Source organism: Xenopus laevis, chromosome 5S (genome assembly GCF_017654675.1).
Source record: "Xenopus laevis strain J_2021 chromosome 5S, Xenopus_laevis_v10.1, whole genome shotgun sequence".
Classification (NCBI taxonomy): Eukaryota; Metazoa; Chordata; class Amphibia; order Anura; family Pipidae; genus Xenopus; species Xenopus laevis.
The window spans coordinates 12,671,522-12,696,240 of record NC_054380.1 but is presented as its reverse complement, the minus strand read 5'-3'; the positions used below and the strand labels follow the sequence as shown (position 1 = coordinate 12,696,240).

At 41.6% G+C, this 24,719-nt stretch overlaps 1 protein-coding gene across 1 annotated transcript; it reads left to right on the top strand.

The window, feature by feature from the left end:
- The first annotated feature begins 14,457 nt into the window (after nt 1-14,457).
- Nucleotides 14,458-23,902, top strand: cnih4.S (cornichon family AMPA receptor auxiliary protein 4 S homeolog). Its single transcript, XM_018264953.1, has 5 exons — nt 14,458-14,664; nt 19,502-19,570; nt 20,969-21,081; nt 23,081-23,221; nt 23,688-23,902. The coding sequence occupies exons 1-5, from the start codon at nt 14,596-14,598 to the stop codon at nt 23,713-23,715; spliced, it is 420 nt and encodes a 139-aa protein (XP_018120442.1). The 5' UTR covers nt 14,458-14,595; the 3' UTR covers nt 23,716-23,902.
- Nucleotides 23,903-24,719: the final 817 nt, after the last annotated feature.

Here is a 24,719-nt window from a genome sequence, read left to right as displayed (position 1 = left end):
CTGCTGAATTGTGCTTAGTACAGAGACTCATTTTTCAACCATTAAGCAGGGGTGGAAAATGAGTGGTGAGCACAACTTTCCCTTGTTTGTTATAGTTATACAGGAGCAGTGACCAGCTCCATGTTGTAGCTCCCACCCTTCCCAGCTATAGTCAGGTGATCCCACTGGTGTCTAATAAAAGGGCAGCCAAGTATGGAGGTTTACTTTGAAAGCAGCAAGTTAAAAACCAAGTCCCTTTGTAAAATGTATAATGAAGCAACAGAATTCTTAATGAATCAGATGAAAATTAAGCGTAGGACTGGCCAGATATGGGATGACTTTGACGTAGTTGGCCAGCTTAAATATATTGCAATATATGGACAAACAATCCCTGTTTTGTTTTAGTAGCTTAAGGCACAAAATGTCTCAATGTCTTAAATATATTCATAATGGGTTGAGTGCAGAGGATTCTTGTATTTGTCTATAGATTTAGGGTATCTCTCTGTACAGGCTATGAGCAAACAAATGAAATCAAGGAATGTGTCTGGAACAGGAGTGCCCATACTTTTCTAATGCGGGGTCTACTTTTATTGATGATGTCCAATTATGATCTACATCCATAATATCACTATAAGCATTCGGTTCCATGGAAAATATTAAATTAATTAATATTATTAATATTACTATATTTAAAAAAAACACTATTTCTTATGTAACCTTAGCATAATACATATCTGAATGAAAAGGATGAAACAGGAGGGTGATATAGACAAGCTGTTTGTTGACAAGAGTCTTGAGATCTACTGATCACCAGCTAAAGGTCTACTGGTAGATCCCAATGTAACTTTTGGACACCCCTGGTCTAGAACATCGGTCTCCTTGGAGGGGGAATGTGACACTACAGGCAGAACATAAGAGAACATCCGAAAGACCAGGCAAACTGATGATTCAGTGATACCTTCATAGACGTTGGGGTAAAGAAAGCAAAAGTGATCATCTCTTTAAATGGTTACAGAGGATTTATTGCTGGCAACAGTGACTGACTCTGCTTGACACAAAGCTGCCATTTGGTGCTGGAAAATATCGAAACAGGGTCACAATCCCCCCTTTTCCACTCACCTTCTTGGACACTGAGGGGCAAATTCACTAACAATCGTAGTTTCGCCAGCGCTTCGCAAATTCACTAAAATCCGAAGTTGCGCACAGGGGTAGTGTAAGGTTGCGAAGTTGCGCTAGCGTTGATTCGCTAAGTAAAGCGAAGTTACGCTAGCGAAGGCTAATTTGCATAGGGCGCCAAATTCAAATTTCAATGGAGGAATACGTATCAGCACTACAAATGCCTACAAAACCTTCAATTCATCAAATAAAATTTTGATTTTGCCCTACAAATGTGCCCACTGTCTAGGTAAGTTGCCATGAGTCAGGAAATGTAGGGGGGAAGGAGGGGAGCCCCAAAAATTTTTCGATCTTTTTCAGCCTATCACCCATAATGTAGAAAACACGCCAGCGTTTTTTGGGACTTAGAAAAATTTTTGACTTTTTTTGAAACAATCCCTATCTACTCTATTGCGCTTCGCCAGGTCTGAGGTGGCGAAGGAAGTCTAGCGTAAAAGGTAGCGTTCAGTACACTGCGCAAGTTAGGGAATTTGCGTAGTTACGTCGCTAGCGAAAATTCGCCTGGCGTAAGGGTGCGAAGTAACACTAGCGAAACTACGCCAGCGTTCGTTAGTGAATTTGCGCAGTAACGAAAATGCCAAACACTAGAGAATTAACGCGAGCGTTCGGCGCTTCGGCGCTTAGTGAATTTGCCCCTGAGGGTTTCTATTTACTAAAAACCTCTTCAAAATGCCTTTGGCTAACCTTTAGCTGCCCTATATTTCAGGCAAAAACAAAACTATTTCCTACAATTTCCATATACACAGCAAGCACTGGCTTTGGAGGGTGCAGAGAGTGACATTCTCATTAATTGCCAGGGCACACACTGCTATTTCGAAAGATTAGTCGCCCAGTGACAATCGCTTCTCCTTCACGCAACTAAGTGCTCCGAGTGTCATCCCGCCAGCGATTTGGATTCTAGCCCGGCGGGAAGGCTTTTTGGGGAGGTTAGTCGCTCGAAGAAGAGACAATTAGTTATCGGGTGACTAAATCTCCCTGAATCTTCCCGTATGTCTCTGTCCTTAGGCCAAGTCAAGCTACGGTAAAGGGGTCTGCATTTACTTACACTTTCCTAGGTGACATTGAGATGCTTTATCACTGCAGTTTCATCTGCACTAACACTTCTACCTCTACTTAAACAAACAGCACTTGTCTAGTATAAATAACGAGTTAGTACCCGCTACTATATCCCAGCCTTATCTTATCAGCTCACCCCCAGCTGCCTGGAGTCACCTCCAATAGGGCTCTAACAGCTTGAACTAGTGACAAGGTAATCGATGGGGAACTTAAGGAATGACAATATGGATGAGAATAAATTGTGTTGCATAACTGCATGGCAGCTTCAGAGCCCTGTGGTTGCAGCTGGAATAGTGTTATCATTTCTATATATATATAAGCTGCTGTGTAGGCATAGGGACAGCCACTTGAGCTGAAAATGACAATAGGGCACATGCAGTAGATAAGAAATCTGCATAAAATGCAATGGTTTTACTTCTTACAGAGAAAAATAAACAGAGTCAAATGCTCTTCATGGCTCTTCTGGGCTACAGAAAAAAGCCTCTCTCATATATGACTGGACATTTGTAAATCATCCCAAATATCTGTTATATGTGCAGTGTGTTATAGTGATAGCGTGTATGTTGGGTGCTATGTGTTGCGGTTTGTTGCTGCCATTGTGAATACCTGCCAGCACTAGGATTGCCACCTGGCCTGGCCGGTAAAAATGATTCTTGATGACAATGTTATTAATTGGAAAAAACAGCAAGAATATAGGAAGGCTGAAAAGGTGGCAACCCTAGCCGGCGGCTTTCAAGTCCGTCCATCTCAGTCAGCAGCTGGTTCACTACCTGCACGCTGGCACCTGATTGGTCACCTGATTGGTAATAATGGGTAAAGTGACCAAACAAGAAATATATAGAGAAGGAATGTTCTGGGCATGCAGTTAGGGTTGCCAACTTATTTTAAAAAAATTACCGGCCAGTGATGGGGTGGTAACGCCGTGACAAAAAGGGGCGGAGCCACGTATAAATGGGCAGATTGTGACGTAAAAAGGGGCCCCATCGCGAGAGGAGCAGAAGATTAAGGAGAGGTAAGTTTCTGCCGGAGGGCCAAGGGCTTTTGTTAAAGGTATTACAAATTACCGGCAGCTACATTGCCGGTAAATTTGTAATCCCGGCCCTGGCAGGTATTTTACCGGCTAGGCCGCTAAAATACCAGCCAGGTGGCAACCCTACATGCAGTAGGCTATCCCTTCATACTGTACTGCCTAAGAAAAACAATATGGCACCTCCTACCCATATGTATAAATATATAGAAAAGGAATGTTCTGGGCACACAATAAACTATACCCTCATACTGTACTATCTATTTTTATGCAAATATACAGAGTAGCAATGGTTTGAGAACACAATAAGGTACACCCTCATACCATTTTATCTAAGCGAAACAATATGGCAGCTCCTGCCCCTATGTATGAGCACAGAAATGGAGTTCTATTTAAAAACAGTATTACAGTATTTCAGGAGCAGCAATGGAAAGCAATTCCAGAGGCGTCACGAATGAGCTGAAGCGTAACAACAAATTCTGCAGGAGACTGGCTGCACTCACAGGTGGGCACTTGTGTTAAATGCAATAAGTCATGACCAGAATAGTAAAGTTGCTTAGAGGTGAGAAGAACCCACCCTCCATAGAGTATAATGCTAAATAAGCATCAAGCTAACTCTCCTTTCCACACGAGCAACCTGAGCTATTCTGTCATTGTATAGGGAAAGCAGGTAACAATGGGAACATACATGTGTATAGAAAATGGAAATTAATGCATTTACATACATTTCCTAAAGAAAGAAACCTGAACTTGCATTAGACAGTGTTGCAACATCAGTAACACCTAGGTACCCTCCCCACCCTAAATAAACAGGAGATTTGGCATGTAGCATTTAAAAAAAAAAAAATATATATATATATATATACACATACAGTATATATAAGGGAAAGTAATTATAATAGGTTTTATAATTCCTTTACTACAGTAGGTGAGTAGTGTGGGGCATGCACAGAACATCCCACCTCTGTTTATCTGTATTTATAAATATGAGTGGGAGCAGTCACATTGTTCATTAGAAAGCACAGAAAAAAAGACATAGCTTAATGTGTGCACAGATTCTTTTCTGTATAGACTGGTGGTATTCACAGTTATTGGGTTCAGCTTCTGACATTCATAGTTACATTTAAAAATAAAGTACCTACAAGAAAGATACTCAGAATTCAAACCATAACTGGGAGTATTGCCTGAGGAAAACACCCCAAATTCATAATATTACATATATTTACACAGTGACCTTCAGAGCAAAAAGGTATTCTCCCCAAATATCACCCTAAATGCTAGTTTGACTGGGCCCACTTAACTCATAACAAGGTTACAGATATTTAGAAACATTGGGGTTACAGTCACCCTGCTATAGTTCCAGGGGTACTCAGGGCACAAATAAGCACTCACCCCAAATCTCACCCTAACTGACCTTCAGACTGGGCCCCCTTAGCTCATAACAAGGTTACAGATATATATAGAAACATTGGGGTACCAGTCACCCTGCTATAGTTCCAGGGGTACCCAGGGTACAAATAAGCACTCACCCCAAATCTCACCCTAACTGGCCTTCAGACTGGGCCCCCTTAGCTCATAACAAGGTTACAGATATATAGAAACATTGGGGAAACAGTCACCCTGCTATAGTTCCAGGGGTACCCAGGGTACAAATAAGCACTCACCCCAAATCTCCCCCTAACTGACCTTCAGACTGGGCCCCCTTAGCTCATAACAAGGTTACAGATATATAGAAACATTGGGGTAACAGTCACCCTGCTATAGATCCAGGGGTACCCAGAGCACAAATAAGCACTCACCCCAAATCTCCCGCAACTGACCTTCAGACTGGGGCCCCCTTAGCTCATAACCAGGTTACAGATATATAGAAACATTGGGGTAACAGTCACCCTGCTATAGTTCCAGGGGTACCCAGGGCACAAATAAGCACTCACCCCAAATCTCCCCCTAACTGGCTACTGCAGTGGCTTCAGGCACAAGGGTGGGAGCTAAAGCAAGAGACAAAGTTAGAGCGATTACGTCCTATTGTGAGCCAAGGTTTGCCAATAGCTGCGTCTGTACCTGTAATCTGAATAAATACCCCATATAAAGATTCCAGTTTGTAGTGGCACTGGAGCAGACTGACACACAAGTGAGGTTTACATTGGGTTATAATACAATAATTCCCACATGAATGTCTTCAGTTTTCATTGTGTTTATCCAGCTGCCTGTAAATAATATCACACAGGAGGGAAATAGTAGAATTCAAATTATAAAGGAGACAACTACTATAATTATTAGGCTTTGTTTATCTTGGGCTCACACGTTTACACAACACTTACACAGAGCTGGGCATCAGTCCCTGTGCCAACGGAGTGTGGGAAGAAACATAACAAAGAATTATGCCTATGCTAAGCTAAACCTAAGCACCTGTGCTGCCCTCCAGCTACCAGTTGCAGTAACTACAGGGTTATGGGACCATAAGTACTAACTATGCAGTATGAGGGGTAAACTCTGTTCGAATGTGGTTACTTACTTAGATCTACGAGGGCAAAAAGCATGAATCTCATCAAAAAATATCACACAAGGAGAGGAGTTTGTAGCCCTCTGAAGACTTGTCGGACTGCGCGCTCACTCTCCCCAATGTACTACCGAGGGGGGGGGGGAAGAAATTCAAAATTAATCATTCACTACCACGCAGATACTTTTATAATTTTTTAATTTAGGATAACGGCACACATGGCATTTTTATCAGTCCTGGGTTCATATCCTCCCCTGCCCAGTGTCAGACTGGGATGGCAGGGGCCCACCAGAAAACCTTAGACCAGGGATCCCCAACCTTTTGAACCCATGAGCAACATTCAGAAGTAAAAGGAGTTGGGGAGCAACACAAGCATGAAATATTTTCTTGGGATGCCAAATAAGGGCTGTGATTGGCCATTTAGTAACCCCTATGAGGATTATCAACCTACACTGAGGCTCTGTTTGGCAGTGCATCTGGTTTTTTAAACAACCAAAACTTGCTTCCAAGCCTGGAATTCAAAAATAAACAACTGCTTTGAGGCCACTGGGAGCAACATCCAAGGGGTTGGAGAGTAACATGTTGCTCACGAGCTACTGGTTGGGGATCACTAGTCTTAGACCATGAACCTACCAGAAAACCTTAGACCAGGGGTCCCCAACCTTTTTCACCCCGTGAGCCACACTCAGATAAAAAACTTGTCTGTGAGCAACACAATAAGTGGAGTACTGCAAACATAATTTTTATTAATATTAAGCATATACTCTAAATTAAAATGATATATAATATCAATCAATGTGAAATGTGGCACTGCATGTTTTCTGCCAGTTTTCGAATATCTGGGGTGTAGTTTGTGACAGGCAGCCTCATGCATTCTCCCAGATGATCATCATTTAAATGTGTTCTATATTTCGATTTTAAAATTTTCATAGCTGAAAATCCAGATTCACAAAGGTAGGTTGAACCAAAACGGTAATTCAGTCTTTGTGAGGTTCTTTTTAGGATGGGAAACTTGAAGATTTCTATTAAAGTCCAGAAGTCATTTTGCAGCGATCTGGATCTCAAAATGTGAACTGGATGGGCAATATGAGGGATTGGCTGCTGCTGGCTCAGGCACATGGGGCTATATGGTGTCTGCCGGCACAGGTACACACATGTTTGGTGCAATATGATGGATTTTTAAGATTATTGTTAGGCTACAGAACGCTCCCTTCTTTCCAGCCCCATACCAGTACTGTTTTACCCAGTAGATTCGACTCACTAGCCCTGTGTAATAGGAAGCATTTTAATAGATTGTGGGCCAGCGAGATCCCTTCTCCCTGACTCACCATAAGAAGCTTAGATCACAGTTTCAGTTCAAGCACGATCCTTTCTATATAGCCAACCTTCTGAAGTACGTGTAAAAGTTTCAGTGCGATACTTTCCAACCAGCCCTCATACCAGGCCTGGACTGGGAGTCAAAATAGGCCCTGCCATTCCAACTACGCAGAGGCCCAAACAGCCCCCTACCAGCCCAAACAGCCCCCAACCAGCCCACTATATGGTAACTTTCTATGGAACCATACAGCAGCTCCTCTGGCATTTGCCAGAACCGACAGATTGCCAGTCCGGGTCTGCCTCATAGTCTCTCATAAATTGCCAGCGTCTTTCCCCGATCAGTTCTGTGAGCCTCCTGTCAAATCGATCAGCGTTATCTTTTCTCTCCATCCTCTTCCTGCGCTTCCTACTCGTCGCTCGCTCACAGGTCTAATTACGAACACGCTGTTAAAACTCACTGATCGATTTGACAGGAGGCTCACAGAACTGATTGGGGGAAGACGCTGGCAATTTATGAGAGACTATGAGGCAGACCCGGACTGGCAATCTGTCGGTTCTGGCAAATGCCAGAGGAGCTGCTATGAGGGCTGGTTGGAAAGGTGCACGTCCCATGGGAAACTCAATACAGGAGGCCTCTGAGGAAGCCAGCTGATTGGCGAAACGCGTCAGGCAGGAAGTGACGTCACACTAGGATCACAGGAAGAGCCACGAGGGAACTACACATGCCGGCCGGGTCCCTCCATAGGAGCTAAAACAACCTGTGAAATATATACATCTATGTGTGATTGACTTCAAGCAAATGTGAGTGCAAATTTGTTTTTAAAGTATTTTAAATTAATAAATGGTGTTGTACTATTCTGCATTTGTATTTCTCTATTGGAACACGAGAAGCTGACCTGGAAGGAGAAGGAGATCTGCTAACATTACAGGCAATATATCATATACGAGTAGGCATTTTGGCCAAATGGTGGTGGTAACATTTGGGATAAAAAGGAATAAATCGTGCATGTCACTACTAAGAGTGGAAGGTTTATAGGGGAAGTAAACTTCAAGAAGTGAACTCTGACACCGGGTGCCAGCATACCTCCCAACTGTCCCTTTTTTGGAGGGACAGTCCCTCTTTTGACAGCTCAACCCGCAGTCCCTCATTTGTACTGGAAAGTCCCTATTTTCTCTGCACTGAACAGCCAGAAAAAGAAACAAAGTTTCATACTTAATTGGCTTTTAGCAGAGAGCCCAGAACAGCTAACAGGTGCAAATAAGATACTTTGTAACAATTTTGAGACACAAAAAAACAGTTTAGATAATGAGAAATACTTTCAAACTTTCATAACCTGCTAAATTTTGTAAAACAAACATGATAGTTAGGGGGTGTGGCCACAGAAAGGGGCATGGTTCAAAAAATTCACTGCGCTACGTGCGAAAAAAAAAATGGTGTCCCTCTTTTTACTTCCAAAATGTTGGGAGGTATGTGCCAGGGCCGGAACTAGGGGTAGCAGGCAGAGTAGGCATGTGCCTAGGGTGCAAAGCTGGGGGGGGCGCTAGGCACGTGCTTTCTCTGCCTGCTACTCCAAGTCCAGTCCCCTCTCTGCTTTGGTCCCCTCTCTGCTCTGTACTTGTGCATAGTTACCCCAATGCGCATCTACTCGCACATGCACACAAGCGTTTATTCGTGCATGCGCACAGGAATGTATTTCCGCATGCACACAAGTGTTTATTCGCCCATGCGCATCCAATGGACACTCGCGCGCTTGTGAGCGCCCAGTCAGTGCCGCAACCAGCCAGGTTGCCTAGGGTTTAGTAATAACAGGAGTGTACTCGGCCCCAGGAAGAGAACACTGGCTTGTTAGCAAGGAGCAGATATTTCAAGATATATTGGAGAATAACCCTCAACCCAATTTGTGTGTCCTGTGTCTTATCAAACATCCGATTTTCTCTCTCTTATCGCTCTGCACTCAGATCACTTATCATATGGTTCAGTCTCCGTTCCATGTGCTCCTGGCACAAACAACTCACCATGTTCAGCAGCTTTGGGCCTTTCACCGAAATAATATTAAGTCCAGATTTGTTTGCAACTGCCTGAAATATACACAATTGTTTATTATCTCACTCTTGAAAGATAAAAATAAGGGCAAACCCAAAAACGAGCACTGACAGATCACTGGAGAATTTATCTTAGTTCCTGCAGCATAAAAGGATCCAGGATTCCAGTATTATCACATTGTTGCTGCATTTTTTTTTTTACAGGCAATGCTTCTGAAGACCCAGTCCATTGTAAAAGTATTCAGGCTTTGTTTGTTCTGTATATACTTAAATAATTTTTCAAAGCATGCTAATAAGTAAAAAGTTTAGTTCATTCCATCATCATAATAAAAGCATAATTCAAAAAATCCCTTTATAGTGCCTAGTGCTAGGAAAGCATGAAACGTGTTAGGCTCTATAAGGGGATTTTTTGAATTATGCTTTTATTATGATGATGGAATAAACTAAACTTTTTACTTATTAGCATGCTTTGGAAAATGATTTAAGTATATATGGTTGTACCTCTGTTTGGCCACTGGAGGATTCCAGCATGCTACCATAATGTTCATTTGACTCTACTCCCGAGCTGACTAATATAGCTTTGTTTGTTCTGCTCTATTTAAAGTTACAGATCCCTTCCACTTTAATACTTTATTCATAAAGCATTTTATGTGTACCAAAGTGAGCGCTAGCTGTGATTGACTACAACTGCCTGTCACCAGGAAGACAAAAGCACTTCGATACTAGCCTAGCGCAGTATTTGGCTACCAGGACCTGTAATCTCACGATAATCTCATTTGTTATTATGCAAATGAGGGTTTGATTTCAACATGGTATGAGTGTCACATGTTACGGGTTTGGTGCATCTCTAATTAACATATAACCAGCGAATCCAATACAGACAAAGCAAGTTACAAACTGCAGATTGTGAACCGATACATGAAGTAAGGTCAGACTGCAAAATATCAGGAAATAGAAATGTAAAAGTGAAACACAGAATGTCAGAGAAAACTTCAGGCTCAGAGTCCCCCTACCTTTGCCAGAAAGGTTTTGCCACAGCCAGGGGGTCCTGGCAGTAAAACACCAGCTGGTGCCATTAAGCTGGCCATAGATACAAAGATCCGATCATACGAATCATTGTACGATTGGACTTTCCCATCTCCCGACCCACCACTAACCATTCAGATCAAAGTCTTACCAGTCAGATTAGTTAAAGAACAGATCAGCAATGTTCTGCCCCTGACAGCAATCGTACGATATCTATGTCCAACCAAAGCTGGTGACAGTCTCCCACTGAAAATCGTACGATCGGCAATACACGCAGAGATATTATCGGCAGCCGACAGAAATTTTCTAACCTGTCTTATCGACCAAACGACCGATCTCCGCCGTACGAAAAATGTCGGGACTCTCCACACACGGTTCGAAAATCGTACGAATCCTCGATTCGTACGATCAGATCTTTGCGTCTATGGCCAGCTTTAGGCACTCACCAGAATTGCCATGGTAAGCTCTTCACGGATTTCCTCAAGGGCTCCGATAGTGGCCCAGGTAACATCAGGTAAGGTGGCAAAGCCTTCTCTCTTAGCAAAGGGCTGTACTAAAGGAAAAGCATCAACAAAATCGTCCATCTCAATGCACAGGCTCTGCAGCTCCTCTCTGGTAACGGAGTCTGCTCTTGTAGCAACACAAGTAACCGATGCAGCTCATTCTGGACAGAGACAGAGACATATATGGAGGGCAACTACTCTGATAGGTCTTTATTTATTAAATGCATTCATCTATTAGAGTGGCCAGTGCAAATCTGGACACATTAAAAATAATACTGGGAAAAGGGTCAGTTCTACTGGACTTCTGTTTAGCATCTTTTATGAGTAAATGCATGTTTTTTAATTGGCTGCATTGAAGTGTATCTAAACTTAATTTCCTCCTCAGCAAAATAGGATACCCTCTGCCACATACCATGTTCCACTAGGCTAGTAACTGCTTTAGCCATGGCCTTCACTGTGTGGAAGTTTACCTGGGCAGGTTCAGCTCTCTGCTTGTCTGTTTGCAAAGCTAAGACTCCAGACTGAGAGTCTGTCTCTTCCACAGCTTCTTCCGTGGTAGTTTGCTGGTCCTTCAGCTGGATAAGGACTCTGTTCACTGCGCACATTGTGGCCTCCAGGCACAGTGGCATCAAGTCTGCCCAGACGTATCCTGGAGTCAGGTGAGCCAAACGGCTGGAAGTTTCATCTTGGGGCACAATGTCTACAGCAGGCAAGTCCAAAGTCAGGTTCGGGGGCCAATTGTGGCCCTTTTTCAAATTTACACCATCGCTCAGCCTCCATCATGAAATTAAAGGGATCCTGTCATCAGAAAACATGTTTTTTTCAAAACACATCAGTTAATAGTGCTACTCCAGCAGACTTCTGCACTGAAATCCATTTCTCGAAAGAGCAAACAGATTTTTTTATATTCAATTTTGAAATCTGACATGGGGCTAGACATTTTGTCAATTTCCCAGTTGCCCCTTGTCATGTGACTTGTGCCTGTACTTTAGGAGAGAAATGCTTTCTGGCAGGCTGCTGTTTTTCCTTCCTTCCTTGAATGTGTCTCAGTGGGACATGGGTTTTTACTATTGAGTGTTGTTCTTAGATCTACCAGGCAGCTGTTATCTTGTGTTAGGGAGCTGCTATCTGGTTACCTTCCCATTGTTCTTTTGTTTGGCTGCTGGGGGGGAAAAGGGAGGGAATGTTATTACTCCAACTTGTAGTACAGCAGTAAAGAGTGATTGAAGTTTATCAGAGCACAAGTCACATGACTTGGGGCAGCTGGGAAATTGACAATATGTCTAGCCCCATGCCAGATTTCAAAATTGAATATAAAAAAATCTGTTTGCTCTTGTGAGAAACGGATTTCAGTGCAGAATTCTGCTGGCGCAGCACTAACTGATTCATTTTGAAAAAAATTTTTTTTCCCATGACAGTATCCCTTTAATAATAATGTGACCCCACCAGCACAGTGCGATCACTCAGGAATCGCGTAGCCGTAGCAGTCATATTTGGGCAATTTAGTAAAATGATCTGCCACTTGGTCTATACTGCTGCCTGTGTGCTGAAGGTGTTAACAATAGACACGTACTGGCACGTAGAGACGCGCCGCTCTCTCACATACTTCTTTACGGCTGAAGGTCCAATAGACGTACTGACGTGCCTGTACAGTAAGCTAAAGAAGTATGCAAGAGCGGCACAATAACTACGTGCCAGTACATATCCAAAATACGATCATTTATCACCCAAGATGCTGCCAAAATTCTTATTCACTCTCTCATCATATCACGTCTAGACTACTGTAACTCTCTTTTAATTGGCCTTCCCCTCCAGAGACTGTCACCTCTCCAGTCCATAATGAACACTGCTGCGAGGCTCATACACCTCAGCAACCGCTCCTCCTCTGCCTCACCATTCTGTCAATCCCTGCACTGGCTTCCGTTACCTTTCAGAATCAAATTCAATTTAATGACCCTGATATTCAAAGCACTTCATAACTCTGCCCCACCCTACATCTCTGAACTCATCTCTATATACTCACCCAACCGCTTACTACGCTCCTCTACTGACCTGCTACTCAACTCTTCTCTCATTACCTCCTCACATGCTCGCATTCAAGACTTTGCAAGGGCTGCACCCCTCCTCTGGAACTCTCTCCCACGGTCTGTCAGACTTTCTCCCAACCTTTCTGCTTACAAGAAATCTCTTAAAATGCACTTCTTTCGAGAAGCCTACCCTCACTCTGCTTAACAACCAAACACAACACCACATACAGTACCACATTTCTCACTCACTTAATTCGATCTTGCCCACTCCCACACCTTGTGTATTACGCCCTACCCTTTAGAGTGTAAGCTCTTTTGCATAGGGCCTTCCTCACCTTTTGTACCGGTATTGATTGTGATGTATGTAACTCCATATGTTCTATGTATAGAATTCATGTGATTTAGTTGTATAAAGACATTTACTTTACCGTGCTATGCAATATGTTGGCGCTATATAAATACATGTTAATAATAATAATAATGATAATAATAATAATAATAATAATTCATTAGAAAAGGACAAATAACATGCAGGGGGTTTACATACTACCTAACAGCAACATGCTGCAAGCCTCAAGGCTAGGGCTTTTATGATTCCTGCGGGCTTCCATGTGATTTGGAAAACGAACTAGATTGAAGATGGACACAGATGGCCAAAATGCCAGCTCATTGCCATTTTGACTTCAGACCTAGGTAGCCAGGCTGGCCAGTGCAAAACCAGGTCCATAATTAGATTATTTGTACCCATAGATGTTGGCAGATTTCTAATTTGCACTGGCCTCTGCAGTACCTTTGGAACCGTTGCAAGAAAAAGATTTTAAGAAGAATATACAGATGTGAGGTTCCATTAATTTAAGGGCAGAGACACACGGTCAGATTCGGAGAGATTAGTCGCCCGGTGACTAATCTCCCCAAACTGCCTTCCCGCCTGCTAGAATGAAAATTGCCGGTGGGATGGCAATCGGAGCGCTTAGTTTTCCAAAGTTGCCCGAAGTTGCCTCACAAGGAAACTTTGGGCGACTTCGGGCAACTTTGGAAAATGAAGCGATCCGAGTGCCATTCCATGGGCGATTAAGTGCCATCCGGCTGCCGCTGCTCCGAGTGCCATTTGAATAAGAAAGAACCTGAATGGAAAGATGAGTAATAAAAAGTAATAACTACATATTTGTAGCCTTACAAAACATTTGGTTGCTCTTTTAAAAGCTGTAAAGAGTCAGAAGATGGTAAATAATGGAAAAAAAACCTTTACAATACAAAAAACAATGGGCAATTGAAACGATGCTTAGGATTAGCCATTGCAGTGTAACAAACTCAAACTTTTAAAGGGGTTTTTCACCTTTGAGTTAACTTGTAGTATGATGTACAGGGTGATATTCTGAGACAATTTGCAATTGGTTTTCATTTTTTTTTAATTTTTTCGAGTTATCTCGCTTTTTAGTTAGCAGCTCTTCAATTTGCATTCTAAACAATCTGGTAGCTAGGGAACAAATTACTCTAGCAACCACGCATTGATTTGAATAAGAGACAGGAATATGAATAGCAGAGGGACTGAATAGAAAGATGAGTAATAAAAAGTAGCAATAACAATACATTTGTAGCCTTACAGAGTCAGTGACCCCCATTTGAAAGCTGCAAAGTCTCAGAAGAAAAAAGCAAATAATTATAAAACTATAAAAAATAAATAATGAAAACCAATGGAAAAGTTGCTTAGAACTGGCCTTTCTATTGCATCCTAAAAGTTTACGTAAAGGTGAACCAGCCCTTTAAGGGTGAAGCGCCGTAAGACGAGAATGAGGAGGGAAGAGGACGCTTGGATCACGTGAGCCGAATGACTAGACCAAATACTACATTCCCCAGCGGGCCTTGGGGCATTTTCTCGTCACGTGATTAGAAAAGGGAGCGGCGGATTGGCGGACGAGGGAGTCTGTACAGCCTTGCAGCATGGAGGCCGCGCTCTTCATCTTCTCGCTCATTGATTGCTGCGCCCTCATTTTCCTCTCAGTCTACTTCGTATCCTTTATGGCTGGGGCACCGGGTGGGTGAGGGGCAGCGGGGGTCTGATGGGAAACCAGTCTGGGTGTTAAATTGTGACTCATAACGCTGCGGGGTCTTAATTGGCTCTGTCACCCGTTCTTGCAGGAGTTACACTTTATATAGACTGTGGGACAATGTTCTGAGAATGTTCTGATAATGATAGAACACCAGTTGCTTCGCAGGGAATTGTGGGAGTTGTAGTTCATAGGTGCATAGGCTTACAGTTTAAAGGAGAACTAAAGCCTCAAAATGAATAGGACTAAAAATGCATTATTTTATATACTGAACTTATTGCACGAGGCTCAAGTTTCAGCTTGTCAATAGCAGCAATGATCCAGGACTTCAAACTTGTCACAGGGGGTCACCATCTTGGAAAGTGTCTGTGACACTCACATGCTCAGTGGGCTCTGATTGGCTGTTGAGAAGCTAAACTTAGGGGTCGTCACTAATTATCCAGCAGAAAATGAGCTTCCCTGGCTGTAATATAAGCTGATGCTACAGGTTTGCTGATTATTAAATTCTGATGCTAATTGCACTGGTTTCTGTGCTGCCATGTAGTAATTATCTGTATAAATTACTAATCAGCCTTATATTGTGACATTTCTATTCTATGTGTACTGTATATTGTGAGTGGGTCCCTAAGCTCAGTAAGTGACAGCAGCACAGAGCATGTGCAGTGAATCAGCAGAAAAGAAGATGGGGAGCTACTGGGGCATCTTTGGAGACACAGATCTTTACTGCTAAAGGACAGTGGTTGCCTTGCGCTGGTACAGAAGCACAAAACATCATGTACAATATTTCTAGCTACTTCTTTAGTTTAACGTTCCTTGTCCTTTAAACCAAAGGTAGGTATTAACCATTATGCAGCTCTTTTTAACATTAAGCATAGTGTTTGCACTTTCTGAGCTGCAGAGCTTACAATCTAATTCAGCTCTGGGCAGTTGTTGTACAGCACCACTGTGAAAGCTACAGGTTGGGTATCACCTTGTCATATAACCAGGAGGGACAAAAGGACTCTGTAATGAACAACATACTCTGCTGTTTGGGCCAGGCTTGTCCTCGCTTGGCTATTCATAATAACATTTTATAAGCGTTTCAAGCAAGAGCTTCCTAATTGTATCAGACAAAAATCCTTTATGTTATTTATTGGGCTGCGGCTAGAATCGAACTTAGGACCCCAGTGTTTTCCCAATGTTAAACGTATGATTCCTTTTAGGACATGGGGAATTTTGATAGGGGTGCACCGTATACACTATTTTGGATTCGGCTGAATACTGAACTGTATCCGAATCCTAACTTGCATATGCAAATTAGGGGTGGGAAGGACAAAAAGTCACCCCCTAATTTGCATATGCAAATTTGGATTCGGTTCGGCCGGGCAGAAGGATTCGGCCGAATCTGAATCCTGCTGAAAAAGGCAGAATTCAGAGCCGAATCCTTCTTTCGGTGCATCTCTAATATTACTAACCTGGCTGCTTGCAGGCTGGAAGCTTCACATTCATGGAATGACAAAGGTACAGAGCCAGTAAACTGTACAATGCTGTTGAACCCACTTTAGTCCTACTGAATAGTGCTACTGTGTAATTGTTTTATAATATTAATAGAATATTATTAGAATATTAGAATATATATATAATAATTAGAATATTATTATTAGAAAGGGTGTATACCCTTTGCCCAGTGATTGGTCTAAAATGGATCAGCCATAGTGTTTCCCATTGGGTTCAGCCACAGCAGGTTGTCGGGGTTGTGATGATCCCACGGCATTGCTTTTAGTTGCTGGAATGGAAGTCGTTGCTAAACCCTTTTCATTTGCTGTTGTCACTTCACAAGATGTTTTACAAGCCATCTGAATAGCCTGACCAGCCAAATGCCCTGTTTGTGCCCAGCAGAGAGTATGGGGGATGGGAGAAGGCTCCATATTTTGCAGGATTAAAGTTGAGATCATAATGGAAGAAACAAACCCACATCTTGTGTCTCCACTAGGGATGCACTGAATCCAGGATTCACCTTTTGTATTGGTCGCTAAGTGTGTAATTATGTATGTTCTTTGTATAAACCCTTTTATTATACAGTGCTGCGGAAAAAAATACATGTTAATAATGCAGGTATGGGATCGGCTTTCTGGAAAGCTCCGAATTACAGAAAGGCTGTCTCCCATAGACACAATATTTTCCAAATAATCCAAATTTTTTTTTTGATGAAATTTTAACTTGTACTTGATCCTAACTAAGATATAACTAATCCTTAAAGGAGCAGTAACACCAAAAACAAAGTGTATCAGAGTATAATTAAAATATAATATACTGTTGCTGTGCACTGGAAAAACTGGTGTGTTTAATTCTGAAACTCTATCATAGTTCATATGAAAACCTGCTGTGTAGCCACGGGGCAGCCATTCAAGCACAGGATACACAGTAGATAACAGATAAGTACTACTATAGTTTATATAAACAAGATGCTGTGTAGCCATGGGGGCAGCCATTCAAGCACAGGATACAAAGTAGATAACAGATAAGTACTACTATAGTTTATATAAACAAGCTGCTGTGTAGCCATGGGGGCAGCCATTCAAGCACAGGATACACAGTAGATAACAGATACGTATGGCTACACAGCAGCTTGTTTATATAAACTATAGTAGTACTTATCTGTTATCTACTGTGTATCCTGTGCTTGAATGGCTGCCCCCATGGCTACACAGCAGCTTGTTTATATAAACTATAGTAGTACTTATCTGTTATCTACTGTGTATCCTGTGCTTGAATGGCTGCCCCCATGGCTACACAGCAGCTTGTTTATATAAACTATAGTAGTACTTATCTGTTATCTACTGTGTATCCTGTGCTTGAATGACTGCCCCCATGGCTACACAGCAGCTTGTTTATATAAACTATAGTAGTACTTATCTGTTATCTACTGTGTATCCTGTGCTTGAATGGCTGCCCCCATGGCTACACAGCAGCTTGTTTATATAAACTATAGTAGTACTTATCTGTTATCTACTGTGTATCCTGTGCTTGAATGACTGCCCCCATGGCTACACAGCAGCTTGTTTATATAAACTATAGTAGTACTTATCTGTTATCTACTGTGTATCCTGTGCTTTAATGGCTGCCCCCATGGCTACACAGCAGCTTCTTTATATGAACAATAGTAGTATTTCTGAAACAAACACACCAGTTTTACCAGTGCAGGGCAACAGTACATGATATTATCATGCCTTTCAAACACCTTCACTTTTTTGGTGTTACTGTTCCTTTAATTAAGGTGGCCATAGATATAACAATAATGATCTTTTCTGTGGCCATAGGTTTTCAATACAGATACGTAGAGCTGAATCATTAGATATACTGGTAGAAACTATAGAATTCCACCTGTGTCTAAAGATTCAGCAGTTCAGCAGGCTGATGTTCGGGCGCCATCAACATTTTCTGACTTGTCCAATGGACGAGCCAAACGATATCCTTGTCTTCTGCCGATTTCTGTCGTCTCATCTCCTGCCATAAACACAACAAATTTAGTTCGATATTATCTGGGCATATGTGGCCACCTTTGTTGATAGCATTGGGGTTGTTTAATGTTTACATGATTTTCTAGTAGACTTAAAGGGATTCTGTCATGGGAAAAAAATTTGTTCCCAAAATGAATCAGTTAATAGTGCTGCTCCAGCAGAATTCTGCACTGAAATCCATTTCTCAAAAGAGCAAACAGATTTTTTTATATTTAATTTTGAAATCTGACATGGGGCTAGACATATTGTCAATTTCCCAGCTGCCCCTGGTCATGTGACTTGTTCCTGCATTTTAGGAGAGAAATGCTTTCTGGCAGGCTGCTGTTTTTCCTTCTCAATGTAACTGAATGTGTCTCAGTGGGACATGGGTCTTTACTATTGAGTGCTGTTCTTAAATCTACCAGGCAGCTGTTATCTTGTGTTAGGGAGCTGTTACCTTCCCATTGTTCTTTTGTTTGGCTGCTGGGGGGGAAAAGGGAGGGGGTTGATATCACTCCAACTTGCAGTACAGCAGTAAAGAGTGATTGAAGTTTATCAGAGCACAAGTCACATGACTTGGGGCAGCTTGGAAATTGACAATATGTCTAGCCCCATGTCAGATTTCAAAATTGAATATAAAAAAATCTGTTTGCTCTTTTGAAAAATGGATTTCAGTACAGAATTCTGCTGGGCCAGCACTATTAACTGATTCATTTTGTAAAAATTTTTTTTCCCCATGATAGTATCCCTTTAAGGTAAGAAGATCCAAATTACGGAAAGACCCGTTATCCGGAAAACCCCAGGTTCCGTGCATTCTGGATAACCGGTCCCATACCTGTACAGTACATTACAGGGATTTGACAAACTGTCATTACCTGAACCTCCAATGCTCTAAAGTTGCCAAAACAAACACCGTTTAGGCTTTGCCCCTATTGGTGTTTAATGTGTTTGCTATTGTGCATTACACTGAACAGAAAGGAAAAAAGATGAAGACCTATTTTAAATTTCAATTTAACTTCAAGGAGAGGTAAACAGGGGGGACGGTGGCAATAACCGGGTGCTGTGTGATAGAATTTACACAACAGACTCTGTACTGAACCCATGATCAAATAAATAAAGTGTCAGCCATTGTGCTATTCTGTATTGTAAGGCCTGCCCTCAGTACTTGCCAGCTCCCTTATTGCCCCTTATTGTGAGTCTGCTCTGTCACAATCAATACACAATATTCCTTGTGGAAGAAACAGTGAGAACTTTGCCCCATAAACGGACAGATTTTTGCTTGTAATGTAAAAGCAATATTGCCCTTATCTTCAGCACTAGATAATTACACTGTCGGACTTAGAATGTGACTACATCAACGCCCGTTCCTGCTGCTCCAAACTGAACAAGGTACTTCATTTAATTGTGTGCGAGAGGGTTCTGTTCTGCACGTGGCGATTTGTGTGTCACTATTTCTGTTGTGTAGAAATACCTCGACAGACAAAGAATTGTTACAGGAGGATTCCTATAGCAACCAGCTGCAATCCCCCAGCGGCACGGCACATAGCTACACTTAGAGCAGCCCCTCAGGCTTTTTGGGAAAGTTCAGGGAAAACAGGTGGCTAAAAATACACACACACAAAACTATATTATATTTGATACTGCTTTGGGATTCAGACAAATTCTGAACGCTAATTTGAGTATGAAACTTAGAAAAAGGAAGGGGTAATCATTTTAAAAGGGGCAGTTCACATTTAACCATTATAGAATGGCTAATTCTAAGCAACATTTCAATGGGCCTTCATTTTTTCTTCGTTTTGGAGTTGTTGAATTATTTGCCTCCGTCTGACTCGTTCCAGCTTTCAAAAAGCAAATGCTCTGTAAGGCTACAAATGTATTGCTGTTGCTGATTTTTATTGCTCCTCTTTTTATTCGGGCCCCTCCTATTCATATTTTCTCCAACAGGAGAGCTCTTCTTTACATCATGAAATGGTTGCTAGGGTAATTTGAACCCTAGCAACTAGGGATGCAACGAATCCAGGATTCGGTTCGGGATTCGGCCTTTTTCAGGAGTATTCGGATTTGCCCGGATCCTTGTGCCTGGTCAATCCAAATCCTAATTTGCATATGTAAATTAGGGGCGGGTAGGGAAATCACGTGATTTTTTCATCACAAAAGATTTGCACTGTTTCCTTTCCTGACCCTAATTTGCATATGCAAATTAGGAGTCGGTATTCGGCCAAATCCCAAATAGTGGATTCGCTGCATCCCTACTAGCAACCACATTGTTGAAACTGCAAACAGGAGAGCTGCTGAATGAAGCTAAATAACTCAAAAACCACAAATAATAAAAAATGAAAACCAATTACAAATTGTCTCAGATTATCTCTCTTTACATCATACTGAGAGCAACCCCTTTAAGGATTTGATTCGGCTGAATTCCGCTGCTGCTTAAAAAAATGCAGAATCCTGAGCCACATCTTGGATTTGGTAGTGCTAAAGTCCACTATACAGTTCATTCCCTTCTCTTTAGATTGTAAGCTCCTTTGCACCAGTCCTTCCTCACCTTTTGTACCGGTACTGGTTGTTATGTATGTAACTCTGTATGTTATATGTCTGTAATTCATGTTATTTCTTTGTACTAGCTCATTAATTTTACAGCTCTGCCCAACATGTTGGCACTCTAAAAATACATTCTAATAATAATATAGCGGAGACCTTTGTGTCTGATTTGTTAGACTGCATTTTTTTACTCACTACTGGTCCCACAAGCCAACTAGTTATCTATCTGTGCTTATTTCTGGGCAGTTTGTGGTCCCAGAGCTGGTCGGCCATACTGTGGTTTCTGTGTTGATGCTCGTGTCATTACACTGGTTCATCTTCGTACTTAACCTGCCTATAGCAGCATGGAATATATACAGGTGAGTATCTGTTCTTTACCTTTAGCAAGTGAATATTCTGTGTGTATAGGAGGACACTGAAGTATCTTTCTGTAGAATTTAGAGCTGCATCAGTTGCCTGACCTACAAGTGCAGAGCACAGGGGCAAGGTGATTGCCACTAAATGGGGGAGACATTATAGACCACTGACTTTATTGGAGTGGTTTTGAGATAAACTCCCAGGATTAGAGCCACTGTCAGAGCTCAGTTGAATGTGTGGGAATAGGTTATGGGTTTCTCCCAGAGTACTACATGGGTTGGCCAGGAACATGTTCATGTCATCTGCACATATTGTTGTCCTTTCAGTAGTGCAGTTGAGCTTAAAGGAATTGTTCAGTATAAAAATAAAAACTGGGTAAATAGATAGGCTGTGCAAAATAAAAAATGTATCTAATATAGTTAGCCAAAAATGTAATGTATAAAGGCTGGAGTGACTGGACGTCTAACGTAATAGCCAGTGAAAAAAATCCAGTAGCACTCTGGTAGTGTTGCAAAAAATCTTCAGTGATTTATTAGCCCATATATAAACACACAAAGGGCCCTTTGCTACATTTTATTACTCGCCTTTTATGCACTGCCTCTCCTATTCATATTCCAGTCTCTTATTCATATCAATGCACAATTGCTATGGTCATTTAGACCCTAGCAACCCAATTGCTGAAATTGCAAACTGGAGTGTTACTGATTAAAAAGCTAAATAACTTAAAAAACACAAACAATAAAAAATGAAAGTGATTTGCAAATTGTCTCAGAATCTCTCTCTCTACATCATACTAAAAGTTGACGAAAGGTGAACAGCCCCTTTAAGGATGATAGAAGCAGTTTCATTGCAGAACTATGACATTTATAGGAGAAGTCAATAATTGCCAATCTTTCTTGGTAATGGACTATATCTTTAGAGCAGTGAGCCATTCTGCATTAGTGTGTTGTTTTTCTTATGGCGAATAACACATTTGAGAGGTCATACCTGGTGGGCTTTCCCAAGCACAACTTCCCTGATAATTAGGAGGGTACTTCCCTTCTCTCTCTTGCTTTGTGGCTAAGGTTACTTAGCCACAAAGCAACTTATAGAACAAAATGCCTCGCTGAAGTGACATTTAAAACCTTTTGTACCTGAACACAGGGTAAGATGTGATATCCTGCATTACATAGTTACATAGTTATATCGGGTTGAAAAAAAAAAAAAGTCTTCAATGAAAAGTTCTTTTCTTCTAGTCTGAAGGGGAGGCCTCTGGTATGGTGATCCTCTTTATGGGTAAAAAGGTCCCCTGCTATTTGTCTATACTGTCCTCTAATGTTCTTGTAAAGTCTAATCATGTCCCCTCGCAACCCTGACCTTGACAGTCTACCCTCATAATTTAAGTCTTCCCTCCCTCTAACCAGTTTAGTTGCACTTAGTCTCTGCACTCTCTCCAGCTCATTTATATCCCTCTTAAGGACTGGAGTCCAAAACTGCCCCCATACTCCAGATGAGGCCTCACCAGGGACCTATAAAGAGGCATAATTATGTTTTCATCCCTTGAGTTAATGCCCTTTTTTTTATACAAGACAGAACTTTATTTGCTTTAGTAGCCACAGAATGACACTGCCTGGAATTAGACAACTTGTTATCTACAAAGACCCCTAGATCCTTCTCATTTAAGGAAACTCCCAACACACTGCCATCTACACTGCATCGTATGCCTTTGTTTGATGCCAAGTATATGCGATGGGCATAAAATGCTCGTAAGCTGCATGACTTGCTGTTCTTCTTTTGTTTTCTAGCAAATGGTTTTGAAAAGGTCGCTCTGACTTGTTCAGATAATGCAAGCCATTGGTTCCTGTGAATGTTTTATACCTTTTCTTATTGGCATTACAGGTCATTGTGACTTTACATTTCAATAAACACCCAGCTGGAGGCATTACATGGGCCTGCTAATGTGCCGCCTGCTAAAGCCACAGCACAACAGCTTTTTATATCACGAGTTTGCTTTTATTCCAGGTTTATTATGGTGCCAAGTGGAAACTTGGGGGTGTTTGACCCTACAGAGATTCACAACCGGGGACAGCTGAAGTCTCACATGAAAGAAGCCATGATTAAACTTGGATTCCATCTACTCTGTTTCTTCATTTACTTGTACAGGTCAGTGTCCTTCTAGGCCCTGCTCCTCAATAGCCCAGACCATATTCTCAGATCACTTCACTTGTAATCATGTTGCAACAAAACACCTTGAAATTGTCTGAAATTGCTTCCAATCATGGTTGTTGGTGATTGCTGAACTGATTGCACTAGTGACCAAGAAATTGTATCCATACCAGAAAATATGTGTCCTATATTCCCTCCAAACAGAGGTGCTAAATTGCACCAGTGAAGTTATCTATAGAAAATTAAAACAAAGATCAGATTGGTTGATAATTTTTAAGTAGCCTTGCTCATGTAAACTCCTATACCCTTGCCAACTTGCAGTATTTAACTTCTTTATTCTTTTTGCCTTGGGAAGGTCCCCGTCTAGGCGATTTGTCCTAATAAATCTTATTACAAATGGGACAACATAGATTGTTGTGAATCTGCATAGATTGAAGTGTACTTTTTTTTGCATCTTACACAGTATGATTTTGGCCTTAATAAATGACTGAAGCCGTGAGTGAATCGGGAGAGAATCCCTGTGCGCCCAGTTGAAGGAGAGAGCCGCAAGAGAACAAGACTGTTCAGGAAGCAGACATCCCATCTGAACCCACAGTAGTATTTTCCATTTTTGCCTATTTAAAAGCAATATTTGTAGCTGTATTTTTTTAAACATGTATAAAAACTTTTTGGAAAGAACGTCCATGTAGCCCATTGTGCGTCTTCTCTTTACCCACGGTTGACTGCACACACTGGCAGAAATCTGCTTTATTTGGGATCATCTCCAGAATATGTTTACAGGTAAGGGATCCTTTAAGGATATGAGATCCTATACCTGTATCAATATCCAGTTCTGCTGACAATCACAACCATAAACGCTCTTATCTATACACCCCCCCCCCGCACATACACCACATACATCTGTATAACATGCATGTTAATAAGAATATTAAAGGCTGTTTAGGTTCTTTTAAAAACAAACATGGGATAATTATGACTCAATAGTACACATTAAGTGCAAAGCTTTTTAAAAGCAACAAACCAGCAGAAATAAGCTTTGCTTGCAGTAGTGACAAAGGTAAAATAACATGAGTGTTTGTTTTATCATTTGCCAAACATACCAGCCGTCGGGGAATGAATGGCTTTATACTTGCTTTCTCACTGTCTATAAGGTTTATGTACATTTGGGAAGCGGTTCAGGTAGCATTATAATCTATATAAGCCTGCCAAAGGCCATGGTGAGGAAAAAATCTTTTGAATGAAATCATTGAGCTTTAAAAGCACTTGTTAGCGTGAACAGCATCAAACAGAATAATATATATTTTTTTGTGGGTGTTAGGTGTATGGCACGCTGGGTGTATTTGCCTACTGGTTTATTTTAAGCGCCCAATCCTGGCTATTCAGCCTTTTCTTTAAGTAACTGGAATTTTGGCCAAAAAAAGCCATTTTCTGCATGATAATGCCTATTGATGGGCAGATAACCATTATACAGCAAATTCACAGGTGAACAGCCATG